The following is an 18282-nucleotide window of genomic DNA, read 5'->3' on the forward strand; positions in this document are numbered from 1 at the left end:
TTATCATGGAGTAAAATTGAGGTTCTTCGCATAATTTTTGGCCAAAAATATGAGCTAACCTACTATGGTCAGGTGACCTCATCAGGTGGGTCCCTAACATTCCTAAGTTTCAAGTCCAGAACACTGGACCCCCCCGGGCCAGCACATCCAAACCGCCCCAAGGCGCATCACACTAGTAAGAAGTAGCAGTTTAAATGTTAAATGAAGTACAGAAGGTAGTAGCTTAAGTGCTAAAAATGTTACATAGGTGAAGAGTAGCAATTAAAATGTTAAGTGTCATATTAGGAAAAAAGACGTTAAAAGTGTTAAAAATTGTTACAATAACAGGTATGATAATGGTGGCCCGAAGCCCAGCAACATCAACCCAGCGCTGACTGTGGAAAGATTAAGTTTATATGTAAGATTCCTGTGGTCCTTGCTCCTCCCTTCTATACTTCACATTGTTGTGGATAGAATCTTCACGGAGAGCTTTGTGATTGGGGGAGCACCCCAATAGCTGTTTTGGGTACAGTGTCCATTGCTGGCCATACATCTGAGCCACAATTCCCTGTTCTGCCGATTTTGACATTAATAATCAGTGATTTGGCAGGGAATAAGCAAAAAAACCCTAAAAAACCCCAGTATGTTAAATATCCCCAACTCGCCCATCCCAATCTTTTTTTCTCTGACGTCCTAGTGGATGCTGAGAACTCCGTAAGGACCATGGGGAATAGACGGGCTCCGCAGGAGACTGGGCACTCTAAAGAAAAGATTAGGTACCTTCTGGTGTGCACTGGCTCCTCCCTCTATGCCCCTCCTCCAGACCTCAGTTAGAATCTGTGCCCGGCCAGAGCTGGGTGCTCCTAGTGGGCTCTCCTGAGCTTACTAGTAAAGAAAGTATTTATTAGGTTTTTTATTTTCAGTGAGCTTCTGCTGGCAACAGACTCACTGCTACGTGGGACTAAGGGGAGAGAAGCAAACCTACCTGCTTGCAGCTAGTTTGTGCTTCTTAGGCTACTGGACACCATTAGCTCCAGAGGGTTCGAACACAGGCACCTGTCCACGATCGTCCGTTCCCGGAGCCGCGCCGCCGTCCCCCTTGCAGAACAGAAGCTTGAAGACGACGAAATCGGCGGCTGAAGACTCCTGTCTTCATTAAGGTAGCGCACAGCACCGCAGCTGTGCGCCATTGCTCCCAGCACACTTACACACTCTGGTTACCATAGGGTGCAGGGCGCTGGGGGGGGGGGGGGGGGGGGGGGCTGCAATTGAAGTACCTTTGGCATAAAAACATACATATATACAGTCTAGCACTGTATATATGTAAAAACCCCAGCCATTTTTTTACATGGAAAGCGGGACAGAAGCCCGCCACTGAGGGGGCGGGGCCTTCTTCCTCAGCACACCAGCGCCATTTTCCCTTCACAGCTCCGCTGGAAGCAGCTCCCCAGGCTCTCCCCTGCAGTATCCAGGTACAAGTCGGGTTAAAAAGAGAGGGGGGCACATAAATTTAGGCGCAAAACAATACAAAAAAAAAAAAAGCAGCTATTGGGTAAATCACTTATTAGCAGTGAAAATCCCTGTGTTATATAGCGCTGTGGTGTGTGCTGGCATACTCTCTCTCTGTCTCCCCAAAGGACTTTGTGGGGTCCAGTCCTTAGTCTGAGCATTCCCTGTGTGTGTGCGGTGTGTCGGTACGGCTGTGTCGACATGTTTGATGAGGAAGGTTATGTGGAGGCGGAGCAAGGGCAGATAAGTGTGATATCGCCCCCGTCGGGGCCGACACCTAATTGGATGGATATGTGGAAGGTCTTAAATGACAATGTAAACTCCTTACATAAAAGGTTTGATGCCGCTGCAGCCTTGGGACAGCCGGGGTCTCAACCCGCACCTGCCCAGGCGAATCAGAAACCGTCAGGGGCTCATAAACGCCCTCTATCTCAGATGGTTGACACAGATGCCGACACTGAGTCCGACTCCAGTGTCGACGATGATGAGGCACATTTACAGTCTAAAATGACCAAGGCCATCCGATACATGATTATTGCAATGAAAGATGTATTATACATTTCTGAGAGTAACCCGGTTAATACCAAGAGTGTTTATATGTTTGGGGAGAAAAAGCAGCCAGTGACTTTTCCCCCATCTGATGAATTAAATGAATTGTGTGAAGAAGCGTGGAGTTCCCCTGATAAGAAATTAGTGATTTCTAAGAGGTTACTGATGGCGTACCCTTACCCGCCAATGGACAGGTTACGTTGGGAAACATCCCCTAGGGTGGACAAGGCACTGACACGCTTATCTAAAAAGGTGGCCCTGCCGTCTCAGGATACGGCCGCCCTAAAGGAGCCTGCGGATAGAAAGCAGGAAGCTATTCTGAAGTCAGTGTATAGGTACTCTACTGAGACCTGCTATTGCTTCAGCCTGGATGTGTAGTGCTGTAGCAGCGTGGACAGATACTCTGTTAGACGACATAGATTCCCTCGACAGAGATACTGTTTTGCTAACCCTGGGCCATATCAAAGACGTCGTCTTATATATGCGGGATGCTCAGAGGGACATTTGCCTGCTGGGCTCTAGAATTAATGCTATGTTCATTTCTGCCAGGATGGTCTTATGGACTCGGCAATGGACAGGAGACGCTGATTCTAAAAAACACATGGAGGTTTTGCCTTATAAGGGTGAGGAATTGTTTGGGGACGGTCTGTCGGACCTCGTGTCTACAGCGACAGCTGGAAAGTCGACTTTCTTGCCTCAGGTTTCCTCACAGTCTAAGAAAGCACCGTATTATCAAATGCAGTCCTTTCGTTCCCAGAAAGGTAAGAGAGTCAGGGGCGCATCCTTTCTTGCCAGAGGCAAGGGTAGAGGTAAGAAGCTGCACCATGCAGCCAGTTCCCAGGAACAAAAGTCCTCCCCTGCTTCCACTAAGTCCACCGCATGACATTGGGGCTCCACAGGCGGAGCCAGGTGCGGTGGGGGCGCGTCTCCGAAACTTCAGCAGCCAGTGGGTTCGCTCACACGTGGATCTCTGGGCTATACAAATTGTATCTCAGGGATACAAGCTAGAATTCGAAGCGACCCCCCCCCCCCCCGCCGTTACCTCAAATCAGCCTTGCCAGCTTCCCCCATGGAAAGGGAGGTAGTGCTGGCGGCAATTCACAAGCTGTACCTCCAGCAAGTGATTGTCAGGGTCCCGCTCCTTCAACAGGGAAGGGGTTACTATTCCATAATGTTTGTGGTACCGAAACCGGACGGTTCGGTGAGACCCATTCTGAATTTAAAATCCTTGAACACTAATATAAAGAAATTCAAGTTCAAAATGGAATCGCTCAGAGCGGTTATTGCAAGCCTGGAAGAGGGGGATTTTATGGTGTCGCTGGACATCAAAGATGCTTACTTGCATGTCCCCATTTATCCACCTCACCAGGAGTACCTCAGATTTGTGGTACAGGACTGTCATTACCAATTCCAGACGTTGCCGTTTGGCCTGTCCACGGCACCGAGAATATTTACCAAGGTACTGGCCGAAATGATGATACTCCTTCGGCAGAAGGGGGTTATAATTATCCCGTACTTGGACGATCTCTTCATAAAGGCGAGGTCCAGGGAGCAGTTGTTGATCAGCGTAGCACTCTCTCAGGAAGTGTTGCAACAGCACGGCTGGATTCTGAATGTTCCAAAGTCGCAGCTGATTCCTACGACACGTCTGCTTTTCCTGGGTATGATTCTGGACACAGAACAGAAGAAGGTGTTTCTCCCGGTGGAGAAGGCCCAGGAATTAGCATCTCTGGTCAGGGACCTCCTGAAACCAAAACAGGTATCGGTGCATCACTGCACGCGAGTCCTGGGAAAGATGGTGGCTTCATACGAAGCCATTCCCTTCGGCAGATTCCATGCGAGGATCTTTCAGTGGGATCTGTTGGACAAGTGGTCCGGATCGCATCTTCAGATGCATCGGATGATCACCCTGTCCCCAAGGGCCAGGGTGTCTCTTCTGTGGTGGCTGCAGAGTGCTCACCTTCTCGAATGCCGCAGGTTCGGCATACAGGACTGGGTCCTGGTGACCACGGATGCAAGCCTCCGAGGGTGGGGGGCAGTCACTCAGGGAAGAAACTTCCAAGGGCTGTGGTCAAGTCTGGAGACTTCTCTCCACATAAATATACTGGAACTAAGGGCCATTTACAACGCCCTGAGTCAAGCAGAGCCCCTGCTTCAAAACCGACCAGTGCTGATTCAGTCAGACAACATCACGGCGGTCGCCCATGTAAACCGCCAGGGCGGCACAAGAAGCAGGATGGCAATGGCGGAAGCCACAAAGATTCTTCGATGGGTGGAGAATCACGTGCAAGCACTGTCAGCAGTGTTCATTCCGGGAGTGGACAACTGGGAAGCAGACTTCCTCAGCAGACACGACCTCCACCCGGGAGAGTGGGGACTTCATCAAGAAGTCTTCCAACTGATTGCAAACCGATGGGAACTGCCACAGGTGGACATGATGGCGTCCCGCCTCAACAAAAAGCTAAAAAGATATTGCGCCAGGTCAAGGGACCCTCAGGCGGTAGCTGTGGACGCCCTAGTGACACCGTGGGTGTACCAGTCGGTATATGTGTTTCCTCCTCTTCCTCTCATACCAAAAGTACTGAGAATAGTAAGAAAGAGAGGAATAAGAACAATACTCATTGTTCCGGACTGGCCAAGAAGGACTTGGTACCCGGAACTACAAGAAATGCGCACAGAGGACCCATGGCCTCTGCCTCTCAGACAGGACCTGCTGCAACAAGGGCCCTGTCTGTTCCAAGACTTACCGCGGCTGCGTTTGACGGCATGGCGGTTGAACGCCGGATCCTAGCGGAAAAAGGCATTCCGGATGAAGTTATTCCTACTCTGATAAAGGCTAGGAAAGACGTGACAGCAAAACATTATCACCGTATATGGCGGAAGTATGTTGCTTGGTGTGAGGCCAGGAAGGCCCCTACAGAGGAATTCCAACTGGGTCGTTTCCTGCACTTACTACAGTCAGGGGTGACTATGGGCCTAAAATTGGGGTCCATAAAGGTCCAGATTTCGGCCCTATCCATTTTCTTTCAAAAAGAACTGGCTTCACTGCCTGAGGTTCAAACATTTGTTAAGGGAGTGCTGCATATTCAGCCCCCTTTTGTGCCACCAGTGGCGCCCTGGGATCTTAACGTGGTGTTGGATTTCCTGAAATCCCACTGGTTTGAGCCACTTAAGACCGTGGAACTAAAGTATCTCACGTGGAAAGTGGTCATGCTGTTGGCCTTAGCATCGGCTAGGCGTGTGTCGGAATTGGCGGCTTTGTCATGTAAAAGCCCATATCTGATCTTCCATATGGACAGGGCAGAATTGAGGACTCGTCCCCAATTTCTCCCAAAGGTGGTGTCATCGTTTCATTTGAACCAACCTATTGTGGTGCCTGCGGCTACTCGGGACTTGGAGGACTCCAAGTTGCTGGACGTAGTCAGGGCTTTGAAAATATATGTTTCCAGAATGGCTGGAGTCAGGAAGACTGACTCGCTGTTTATCTTGCATGCACCCAACAAGCTGGGTGCTCCTGCTTCAAAGCAAACTATTGCTCGCTGGATCTGTAGCACGATTCAGCAGGCTCATTCTGCGGCTGGATTGCTGCATCCAAAATCGGTGAAGGCCCATTCCACAAGGAAGGTGGGCTCTTCTTGGGCGGCTGCCCGAGGGGTCTCGGCTTTACAACTTTGCCGAGCAGCTACTTGGTCGGGTTCAAACACATTTGCAAAGTTCTACAAGTTTGATACCCTGGCTGAGGAGGATCTTGTGTTTGCTCATTCGGTGCTGCAGAGTCATCCGTACTCTCCCGCCCGTTTGGGAGCTTTGGTATAATCCCCATGGTCCTTACGGAGTGCCCAGCATCCACTAGGACGTCAGAGAAAATAAGAATTTACTCACCGGTAATTCTATTTCTCGTAGTCTGTAGTGGATGCTGGGCGCCCGTCCCAAGTGCGGATTTTCTGCAATAAGTGTATATAGTTATTGCTTAACTAAGGATTATTGTTATGAGCCATCCGTTGAGTGAGGCTCAGTTGTTGTTCATACTGTTAACTGGGTAAGGTTATCACAAGTTGTACGGTGTGATTGGTGTGGCTGGTATGAGTCTTACCCGGGATTCAAAATTTCCTTTCCTTGTAATGTCAGCTCTTCCGGGCACAGTTTCCCTAACTGAGGTCTGGAGGAGGGGCATAGAGGGAGGAGCCAGTGCACACCAGATAGTACCTAATCTTTTCTTTAGAGTGCCCAGTCTCCTGCGGAGCCCGTCTATTCCCCATGGTCCTTACGGAGTTCCCAGCATCCACTACGGACTACGAGAAATAGAATTACCTGTGAGTAAATTCTTATTTTTTTTAATCTGAATCGTTGAATTGAAAATTTCCAACTCGATGACCCACGAGTACCCGACCCAGGCATCGTCAGAATGGGGAATTCCTTCAATACCTACCTAATATTTGGACGTCATAAGTAGGCCCTCTTCGCAGCAGCATCTATATTATGTTTCAGGGATCACTTATTGATTATTTAGGAGGTGTCGCACTGTTCTGCAAATTTAAATAACCTTCTTATGTTCCATACCGATTACCCTTTTAAAGCTACCCATCACTACTGTCTTTCCTGTTACCAGGCTTGCCTTGGGATGATCTACACGGTTTATGTCGACAGCCTGAATGTGTCACTGGAGACTCTGGTTGCAAACCTGCTAACATGCATCATCCCCTCTGGTGGTGGCTCTCAGGTAAGTGGGAATCTCTGCCAGCTGAAAGGAATTTTACTTTTTTTTGTGAATGTATTTGTTCCATTTAGTACTAGTTTTGTCCTTGAGAAGTTTAGTTGAAAGGTCAGGTTTGATAGTCCTGGGCAAGTAGTGTTTCTCATATTTACCACTAGAGGTGCTGTCACATTTCAGTCTACTTACGGTATACAAGAAAATTGCAATTCACCCCCAGAGTTAGTACATCATACTTGCCTACCCTCCCGGAATGGCCGTGAGGCTCCCTTGGCCTCCTGGAAGAGCGGGCAAGTCTCCCGACCTTCGCCACACGCCCGCATCCCTGAACCCCCCCTCCCCCTGTCGGCAAGTATGTATAACAAGCAGATATGTTTTTCTAGTTTTTGTAGCAGTGGTTTTTTTTAAGCTTCTCATCACTCTTATCTAACCTTTTTTTATGATCTCCTGTGTGGCTGTGTGAGGTTGTGTGCCTTTATACAAAGTAGTTTAAGCTCTTGCAGTGTATTGTGGGACATTATAGTGGGCACCGTGTCAACAAAAGCCTCTTTGCAGTTGACTTGACTATGATGGCAATTCACTGAGTCACGAAGCGGGCTCTTTCCGAAAGTAAGTGTGGCTATGTGCCACACCTGCGGTAACGTCAAACTCGCAGCTTTTTGTTTGTACCAGTGTACCTCGCTGAAAGAGATTTAACAAAGTTAAGTCTACCATAAATCTCCTTTTAACAAACTTATGGAAAAACTTAGAAATACAGGGTTGTATAAAACCTAACCTGTTGGGCCTAGGCACTGATGGAGCAGCTGTCATGACTGGGAAGCAAAACTATTAAATATAAAAACAGGTGGAATCATGGTTAACTGTCATTGTATAGACCACCGCCTGGCTCCTGCTAGTGACCAAGCACGTATCTAGACTTTTTGGTTTCCTGTGCCATAGAGAGAATTGGTGTGCCCCTCCCCGATTTTATTCTAAAAGAGACATAAGGCGCATGCCTAGTGGGGAAGGGTCATGACAAGATTGAGCCCAAAGAAAGCCCATGCCAATTCAAGTCACAGTGCTGCGCCGGGTGCCTTCACTAAACAAGACACATACCCAATCAGGGGGTGCGGCACTGCAGGCTTCTAGTAATTCAGAAGCAGTACTGTATGTTGAGGACAACGTTTCAATGCCCTTTTATTTTGGTTTTTTAATCAGGTCCTGACGAAATACCAAAATAAAAGGGCATTGAAACGTTGTCCTCAGCATACAGTACCACTTCTGAATTGCTAGACGCCTGGAGTGCCGCACACCCTGGATATAGATATATATATATATATATATATATATATATGAAAAAGGGAAGTGCTGTGAATACTTTCCAGGTGCACTGTGTGTGTGTGTATATGTATGTATATATATATATATATATATATCTATATCTATCTATATATATATATATATATATATATATATATATATATATATATATAAATATATATTATAACATTTCTCTTACGTACTAGAGGATGCTGGGGTCCATATTAGTTCCATGGGGTATAGACGGGTCCACCAGGAGCCATTGGCACTTTAAGAAGTTAATAAGGTGTGCTGGCTCCTCCCTCTATGCCCCTCCTACCAGAATCAGTTTAGAAAATCTAACCGGAGGAGCCGGTCACAGCTAGGGGAGCTCTACAGAGCTTTTCTGGTAAAGTTTATTCTTGAGTTTATTTTTTTACAGGAGGCAGCTGGCAACAGCCTGCCTGCAATGAAGGACTGAGGGGGGGAGCAGTGTCCGCCCTGCGGGGTCTGAGCCACTGTCTCCACTGACTGGACATTGAGCTCCAGAGGGGATAGATCGCGCTCCGCCACAGGGGAACGCTCTCCCCAGCAGCTGGCCGCCACCCCCTTGCAGAACTGAAGTGTGGCGAGTGAGACACTGTCCCCCCTAACAAGCGGGGGGTTGGTGTAAAGATGGCGGCTTCAGGGTAGGAGCGCAGTATTAACTGCGCTCCCGGACGGCTCAGCGGTACTGCGGTGCGGCGCTGTGTGGGGCGCCCTGAGCCAGCACACTAACCCTACACTGACAAAATCAAGCCTGTCGGGGTCTGCGGATCTCAGCCAGCACAAAATCCTCAGGCCAGTATAATCTCAGAAGAGCAGGAAGACAGCGCCATTAAGGGGGCGGAGCTTCTTCTTAGAGCGGACCCAGCAGCGTTTCAGCGCCATTTTCTTGCCTGCAGTCGGATGCTAGTGGAAGATCAGTCCTTCCAGAGCAACTCCAACTATCTGTACTGTACCAGGGGGTTATAGAAGGGAGGGGAGGCTGTATTAAGGCTGTGTTTCACCTATTAAGGGACACAGTCAGCGCTGGTTTAGGGTCTCCCTATACCTAGAATAGCGCTGTGTGTGGGTTGGCTCCAATCTCTGTGTCTCTCTGCCATTCTTGGGGGAGGGGGGGGAACTCTGTCTGCCTGTGTGTATGTGGGGTGATTGGTGTGTATTTGCAAACATGTCTAGAGACTCTGTCTCATATGCTGCAGAGGACTTATCTTCTCAGGAAGATCCCATCCCATGTAATCAGGATTGCACTGTTATAGCGCAGATCCCAGCTAGAGAGCCGGAATGGGTAGCCTCTCTTAGGAGGACTATTTCTCAGATTTCTGAAAGGGTTGCTAGAACTGAGCATGCCACTCAGGTACTGCAATCCTCTAGGGTTGTATGGCCTGGTCCTGCTCCCTCAGGGTCTCCTGCGGTACGTTCTCACAAACGTGCACTTGCTAACATTATGCAGGATGACATGGACACGATTCTGACAGTGCAGACGGTGACGGGGATGTGTTGAAGGGGACTGCAACACTTGCTAAGGGGGTGCAGTTGATGATTGAGGCCGTACGGGATGTGTTGCACATTTCTGACACAACTGAGCAGGTTGAGGAGGCCTTTTTCATGGATAGTAAAAGGCCCTCCCTCACCTTCCCAGCATCTAAGGAATTAAATGCTATCTTTGAAAAAGCCTGGGAAAATCCAGAAAAAAATTTCCAGATCCCTAAGAGGGTCTTGGTTGCTTTTCCCTTCCCAGAGGAAGATAGAATGAGATGGGAGTCTCCGACGATAGTTGACGCCTCTGTCTCCAGGCTATCAAAACAGGTAGTTTTACCAGTCCCGGGATCTACCGCGTTGAAGGACCCGGCAGATCGCAAGGTGGATGCTATGCTAAAATCCATCTATACGGCTTCAGGGGCTATACTGCGGCCTGCTATTGCTTGCTCATGGATTTCTAAAGCTATTGCCAGGTGGTCAATCACTCTGCAGGAGGATTTGACTACGATGGATAAAGGTGACGTTGATTTATTTTTACGTAATATTCAGGATTCTGCAGGGTTCCTGGTAGATTCCATGAAGGACCTGGGTTCCATGGCTGCGGGGATCTCCTCCATGTCCGTCTCGGCTCACAGGGGTCTCTGGCTGCGCCAATGGTCTGCGGACGTGGAATCCAGGAAAAGTGTGGAGGGCCTACCATATATAGGTCAGGCTCTCTTTGGGGAAGCGCTGGATGCGTGGATTGAAACGGCTACCGCGGGTTAGTCTCCTTTTCACCCCTCAGCTGCGCCGGCTACGAAGAGGCCTTTTACACCTGCTACGTCACAGTCCTTTCGGCCCACGAGGCCTAGAAAGAACAAACAGTCTCACACCTTCTTCAGAGGTGGTCGTGCTAATGGAAAGAAGCCTGCTCCCGCAGGTTCCCAAGACCGGAAGCCTGCTTCTGGTACCCCAAAGTACTCCGCATGACGGTGGACAGCTCAGCCTGGAGGAAGGTCAGGTTGGGTCAAGATTCCGTCATTTCAGCCACGTCTGGATGTCGTCAGGCCTGGACCCCTGGGTACAAGACATTGTGTCCAGGGGGTACAGGCTGTAGTTTCAAACTCTCCCACCTCACCGTTTCTTCAAATCAGGCTTGCCAGCTCTGCTTGCAGACAGAACAATTCTTCTGGAGGCTATCCGAAAATTGCTGGTGTCCGAAGTCATTGTTCTATGGACTGCAATTATATGAATGAAAACTGTGGTCCTATGCTAAAGACTGAGTTCTAATACAACGAAGATAAGCAATATTCAATGTTGTGGAAACTGTGTCTTTAAACAGAGAACTGAGTTTTCACCTTGGAAAATCACCGTTTAAACGTTGTGGATACATAAATTATGTTGCATTTTAATCCAGGAGTGTAACTATTAATTGTCTCTGATAGATTTGAGCACTGGATGTCTAAAACAGAGAAATATCATCATTTTTATTATTATAAAATAATATTTTAGAATGTGCCCCTAATGAGTATGCATACTTACATTTTTTTATTATATTGTTGTATGAGATATAACGTTTGTACTAAAATAAACACCAGAGAAGTGAAAAACACGTGTTTTTATTCATATACGCACCTGGAGAAATAGCGCAATCAGTCACTTTTCTTTTTTCTATCCGAAAATTGCTGGTGTCCGAAGTCATTGTTCCAGTTCCACTCCATCAGTGGAACAAGGGTTACTATTCAAACCTTTTCGTGGTACCGAAGCCAGACAATTCGGTACGTCCAATCCTGAACCTAAAGCCTTTGAACCCTTATCTCAAGGAGTTCAAATTCAGGATGGAGTCTCTGAGAGCTGTCATCTCAGCTCTGACAGAGGGGGAGTTCCTGGTGTCCCTGGACATCAAGGATGCGTACCTCCATATTCCCATTTGGTCGCCACATCCCATGTCTCAGGTTTCCACTGTTTGACGATCACTATCGATTTCAGGCGTTATCGTTCGGCCTCTCCACAGCACCGAGGATCTTCACCAAGGTGATGGCAGAGATGATGGTTCTCCGCAAGCAAGAGTTGAACATAATTCCGTATCTGGACGACCTCCTAATCAAGGCGTTGTCCAGGGAGAAGTTGTTAAGATCAATTGCTCTCACGACACAATTGCTCAAGGAGCACGGTTGGATCCTGAACCTGCCAAAGTCCCATCTGGAGCCGAGAAGGAGGCTGTCTTTCCTGGGGATGTTCCTGGACACGGAAGTGCAGAGGGTGTTTCTACCGGTGGAGAAAGCATTGGTGATTCAAATAATGGTCCGAGATGTCTTGAGCTACACAGGCACCAGAGGATATGTCTGTCACCGAAAGCCAGGATTTCGCTCCTCTGGTGGATACAACTACCACACCTTCTGGAAGGCAAAAGGTTCGGAGTTCAGGACTGGATCCTTCTCACCACAGATGCAAGTCTAAGAGGTTGGGGAGCAGTCACTCAGGGGGAAACCTTCCAAGGAAGGTGGTCGAATCAAGAATCCCTTCTCCCAATAAACATCGCTAAGATCCGTGTACAACAGTCTTCTGCAAGCAGCACGCCTTCTACAGGATCGAGCTGTTCAGGTGCAGCCGGACAACGTGACTACAGTGGCCTACATAAACCGACAAGGCGGAACGAAGAGCAGGGCTGCCATGTCAGAGGTAGCAAAAATCCTCCTCTGGGCAGAAAGACACGCGGTGGCGATGTCGGCAATCTTTATTCTCCATCCAGGAGAGTGGGGCCTCCATCCGGAGGTGTTCGAGGAGGTAATCGGTTGGTGGGGGTTTCCTCACATAGACATGATGGCCTCCCACCTCAACAAGAAGCAGGGGAGGTACTGTTCCAGGTTGAGAGACCCACAGGCAGTGGCGGTGGACGCACTGGTAACACCGTGGGTGTTCACGTCAGTGTATGTGCTCCCTCCACTTCCTCTGATTCCAAGGGCTCTTCAACTGGTAATAAGAACAAAGGTTCTGGCAATCCTCATTGCTCCGGACTGGCCAAGGAGGGCTTGGTACGTGGATCTACTGGATCTTCTGCTGGAAGATCCACGGCTCTTACCTCTTCGGGAGGATCTGCTGCTGCAGGGGCCGTTCGCTTATCAAGACTTACCACTGCTACGTTTGACGGCATGGCGGTTGAGCGCCAGATCTTAGCTCGGAAGGGTATCCCGAGTGAAGTTATTCCTACCCTAATACAGGCTAGGAAGGGGGTAACGACTAAACATTACCAACGAATTTGGAAAAAATATGTTTCTTGGAGTGAATCCAAGAAATTTCCTGCGGTGAAGATTCAACTTGGGCGTTTTCTCCTTTTCCTGCAAGCAGGTGTGGATATGGGACTGAGATTGGGCTCCATCAAGGTCCAGATCTCTGCTTTGTCCATTTTCTTCCAGAAACAGTTGGCTGTCCTCCCTTAGGTGCAGACCTTTTTGAAAGGGGTTCTGCACATTCAGCCTCCCTTTGTGGCCCCGATAGCACCCTGGGATCTTGATGTTGTGTTGCAGTTCCTACAATCAGCTTGGTTTGAGCCTCTACAGGAGGCTGACATCAAGTTCCTCATGTGGAAGGCGGTCACTTTGTTGGCCTTGGCTTCTGCTTGACGTGTGTCGGAATTGGGGGCTTTGTATTGTAAAAGTCCCTACCTGATCTTCCATAGAGATAGTGCGGAACTTAGTACTCTCCCTCCCGTTCTGGGAGCTTTGGTACATCCCCATGGTACTAAAATGGACCCCAGCGCCCCCTTGGACGTAAGAGAAAATAGGATTTTAATTACCTACCGGTAAATCTCTCTCTCTCTCTCTCTCTCTCTCTCTCTCTCTATCTATCTATCTATCTATCTATATATATATATATATATATATATATATAGAATCTCTCTCTCTCTATATATCTATATCTATACACACACATACCCAGGGTATCTGTCTGTGATGTTTGTGGTGACCCCAAAGGGGAAGAACAATGATTGTACCTTCCATATTTTAAGAAGAAAATTTATTAAAATGATGTTGGACTTTTAACTGTGTATCGTTATTATCATACAAGGACCAAGAAGAGGGCTACTATAATTGTGACAGTGGTAGGGGCGCCATACCGTTATTGTATCTATATTTTGTCTTGTGATTCCCACCAACAGGGAATTAGAGTGGTAACAGGCTGCCTATTACAATATCTTTGAATTAACGCGAGAAGGGGTATTGTGTGTGTGTGTGTATATGTATGTATGTATGTATGTATGTATGTGTGTGTGTATATGTATTTATTTTAAAATGGAGAGTCAATTGAGGTACCTCCAACGCGTTTCGTCCATCAGACTTGATGAAGTCTGACGGACGAAACGCGTGGGGGGGTGTACCTCAATTGACTCTCCATTTTTAAAGATAAGCAGCACTCTCTTATCCGATATTTAATTATTTATTGCTTTTTATTATATGTAATTTACCTAGTTTTTTTTTTTAGCTATCTTTTACCTGGTATTATTAACAGTATATATCCTCCGGCTTTTAGCCCACCCTAATAGTAATTTTTTTAGATTGTATAAAGAAATTTATTGTTATTTTTTACGTATCCAGCAAGTCTCTTCATATTTATAACATATTTTATCAGACACTGTCGGTCGCTGATACCCTTATCCCCCCCTCTACATATATATATATGTATGTATGTGTATATATATATATATATATATATATATACGGCAAAGAATGAGGCGGCACTCAGAGGCTTAAACTGCAAAGTGACTTTAGTGCAAAAACTGCTGCAACAGATAAACGTTTCGGGGTATTTAACCCCTTCATCAGGAGATCTATATATATATATATATATATATATATATATATATATATATACAGTATATAATATAAAATTCAGTAGAAATATAAAACAAATCAGCTCCTCTAATGGGCAGCTTGTCCTCCTCCTGGATAATTGCAGTCACAGGGCACATAACGTATGAAAGGAAGTCCCGGTCCTCTTCTCCCCGCTGCAGCGCTAGGGCAGTCTGCACACGCTGGTTGGTCAGGCTGTTATGCTGTCCATACGATGGCCGGAGGGGCCATACAGAATGTTATAAGGCGGTCCTCTTTTTCAAGTTGGAATACAAGTCCGTGTGTTGTGCTGTTTATCTAGCTACACAGGTGGTCATTGTAAAACATGATGCAGCTCTAACTTTCTGTCAGGTAAGGTGCTTTCAGGTGTTGTTTAATATATACCATGAGGACATCTTCAGTGATAAGCGCTGTCACACTGTCCTTATGTCCACAGCTGCCTCCAATACTCTCCTAATGCCTCCCCCCCCCCCCCCCCCCCCCCCGCGCTGTCTGTATGGCCCCCCGGCGCTGTTTTACGCTTTGCATACTATAGATCTCGCTGCAGAATAATGAGATTGACTTAAATTGACGTCTGTAAATTCTGCAAATTGTTTTGATATTATTACTAGAGTTAGCGCTCAAAGGGTCTAATTCAGATCTGTTCGCTCGCTAGCGTTTTTCGCTGCGCAGCGATCAGGTAACTGCTGCGCATACATATGCACCGCAATGCGCAGGCGCGCCGTTCGGTTACAAAGCGGATTGTTGTCACTGATTCAAGCGAAGAAACCATTCGCACAGCCGTTCGCAAGGAGATTGACAGGAAGAGGGCGTTTGTGGGTGGCAACTGACCATTTTCTGGGAGTGATTGGAAAAACGCAGGCGTGTCAAAGCGTTTGCAGGGCGGATGTGTGACGTCAATTCCGGGCTCGAACAGGCTGAAGTGATCGCAGCGGCTGAGTAAGGTCAGAGCTACTCAGAAACTGCACAAGCTGTTTTTGTACAGGGCGGATGCACATGCGTTCGCACACTTGCAAAGCGAAAATACACTCCCCTATAGGCGCAAAAAATAGCTAGCGAGCGAACAGATCTGAATTAGGCTCAAAGTGCGCAGATTAGTGTTGCATGAGTACACATCACAGAACTTGCAGCTGATTGGTTCATAGAGTGAAAACGACATCCTCTTTAGCATATGGTTTGCATGGAGAAATTAGCCAACATGCCTCATTATGTGGCTCTCTGGTATTAAATACACTGCGATTACCTTTGCTCTCAGTCCAGGCTGCCTCCCGCTGACACTCTTTTGTTAGTTAATGAGACTCAACACAGAAAAAGCATAATATATGAATATACTTCAACACCTTCAGGTAATGGATGTGCTTTGAAAAGACGTTGTAAAGTGTTTAGTTGCCCTGCATACTTGCCTTGTTACAGAGAGTTCACTGGGCTAATGAACGTGCCGCACCTGTGAGGGTGTGTGTCATACATGGGGCGTATCTAGATAGCGATTCTCTATTAAATAAGGTAATGCATGTTTAATAGGATGCCTTGCAATGTATCGGTCTCACGTGTCAGTGTTTTAGAACAGAATGCACATACTTGTAAATATGTGTGTAGAAGTAATATATCAAATGTGTTTACAGTAATGATACGTACCGGGCACCTTTACAAATCCTGTTGTATCGCTTTAAGCTGTGCTGAAATGGCATGTTGTATTAAGTGCAACCATTTGTGTTCTGCGTGCCTCAGAAAAACATCTGTTTTCCCAAATTCCACTGATTAACTTCTGATTCTCCAAAGATGCAGGTAATTCACTTTAGGAGCGATCTGAAAACTCATCGTCGGTAGTGGCTTTCTGTACTTACTAAAACAACAGTGTTTAATCTTTGAGACGGTGACCTCCATAGTTCACTATATTATACATTGCTCTAGTTACATAAAACATATATTAAGTCAACCGGTCAAATCTGTTTTCTCAAGAGTTAGCCTTTGTTCCTTGCTTGCACTTCTTGGTTTTAATGTTTGTTTTTGTCTGTAATTTATTTTTCCTCCTATCCTTTAATTTGGCCTTGGCCCGGTCTGTGGAGGAATTCTAGAGTACGGCTAATCTGGGGATTTAGCATGAATGTGATAAACAGTCCTCATTCATACACATGTACCTATCATGCGTGCCGCAGTTCTCCAGGGTGACAGACGCACTTACTGTAGATAAGTTTTTATTGAAATTTATGCAATTCAGTTCCATTGAATAACCTGACCTGGTACAAGGGTAATTTATTTATTTATTAACAGTTTCTTATATAGCGCAGCATATTCCATTTCGCTTTACAATTAGAACAACAGTAATAGAACAAAACTGGGTAAAAACAGACAGACATAGATATAGGAAGGCCCTGCTCGCAAGCTTTCAATCTATAGGGAAATAGGCATTGATACACAAGGATAGATGCTATCTATTGCATAATGGTCCACCAGATGGCTAGGTTCTTAATGGGTTGTATGATGATACCCCGCAAAGTTGGCCAAGTGTCAGGAGGGTGTGAGACTAAAGAAAGGCAAGATAAGTGATGTTATGAATACTGGCCCTCATTCCGAGTTGTTCGCTCGGTATTTTTCATCGCATCGCAGTGAAAATCCGCTTAGTACGCATGCGCAATGTTCGCACTGCGACTGCGCCAAGTAACTTTACTATGAAGAAAGTATTTTTACTCACGGCTTTTTCTTCGCTCCGGCGATCGTAATGTGATTGACAGGAAATGGGTGTTACTGGGCGGAAACACGGCGTTTCAGGGGCGTGTGGCTGAAAACGCTACAGTTTCCGGAAAAAACGCAGGAGTGGCCGGGGAAACGGGGGAGTGTCTGGGCGAACGCTGGGTGTGTTTGTGACGTCAACCAGGAACGACAAGCACTGAAATGATCGCACAGGCAGAGTAAGTCTGGAGCTACTCTGAAACTGCTAAGTAGTTAGTAATCGCAATATTGCGAATACATCGGTCGCAATTTTAAGAAGCTAAGATTCACTCCCAGTAGGCGGCGGCTTAGCGTGTGTAACTCTGCTAAATTCGCCTTGCGACCGATCAACTCGGAATGAGGGCCACTGTACAGAGAGGATGTAATTAGATAGGGAAGCACTGAAGGTTATGTGGGTGGGTCTGGAATTTGATAGGCTTGTCTGAAGAGGTGAGTTTTCAGGGAACGTTTAAAGGTTTGGAGACTAGAGGTGAGTCTTATTGTGCGTGGGAGGGCATTCCACAGAGTGGGTGAAGCCCGGATAAAGTCCTGTAATTTTGAGTGGGAACAAGTAATGCGTGTGGATGAGAGACGTAGATCTTGTGCAGAGCGGAGATGTCGGGTAGGGAGATATTTTGAGATGAGTGAAAAGATGTATGTTGGTGCAGTTTGGTTAATTGGTAAACTTGCAGTGGAGTGGCCGGCACAGTCTCAAGGCTTAAACCCCAACGAGCTGGTTTGGGATGAACTGGACAGAAGGGTGAATACAATGTAGCCTACACGTGCAGCGCGTTGGTTGGGGAGAACAATGTGTGATTTCCATTGCAGGAAGAATGCCACAAGTGTGTTCCGTGGTTAGATCTGCTGAAGGCGCCTGCTTTCAGGTGTCAACTACTGTATGTACATTATACACTGCTCAAAAAAATAAAGGGAACACTAAGATAACACATCCTAGATCTGAATGAATGAAATATTCTTATTAAATACTTTGTTCTTTACATAGTTGAATGTGCTGACAACAAAATCACACAAAAATTATCAATGGAAATCAAATTTATTAACACATGGAGGTCTGGATTTGGAGTCACACTCAAAATTAAAGTGGAAAAGGCTGATCCAACTTTGATGTAATGTTCTTAAAACAAGTCAAAATGAGGCTCAGTAGTGTGTGTGGCCTCCACGTGCCTGTATGAC

The 18282-nt window shown here is 46.8% G+C and overlaps 1 protein-coding gene across 5 annotated transcripts in view; it reads left to right on the forward strand.

Annotated features, from left to right (window-relative positions):
• The window catches only part of SBF2 (SET binding factor 2), a 585530-nt gene that overhangs the window by 267242 nt on the left and 300006 nt on the right, over nt 1–18282 (forward strand). For all 5 annotated transcript variants that reach the window (XM_063946447.1, XM_063946443.1, XM_063946444.1 and 2 more), the window contains exon 5: nt 6647–6757. In XM_063946447.1, the coding sequence (XP_063802517.1) occupies nt 6647–6757 (111 nt within the window). The remainder of the gene's footprint in view (nt 1–6646; nt 6758–18282) is intronic.

The sequence above is a fragment of the Pseudophryne corroboree genome, chromosome 11, assembly GCF_028390025.1.
Source record: "Pseudophryne corroboree isolate aPseCor3 chromosome 11, aPseCor3.hap2, whole genome shotgun sequence".
Classification (NCBI taxonomy): domain Eukaryota; kingdom Metazoa; phylum Chordata; class Amphibia; order Anura; family Myobatrachidae; genus Pseudophryne; species Pseudophryne corroboree.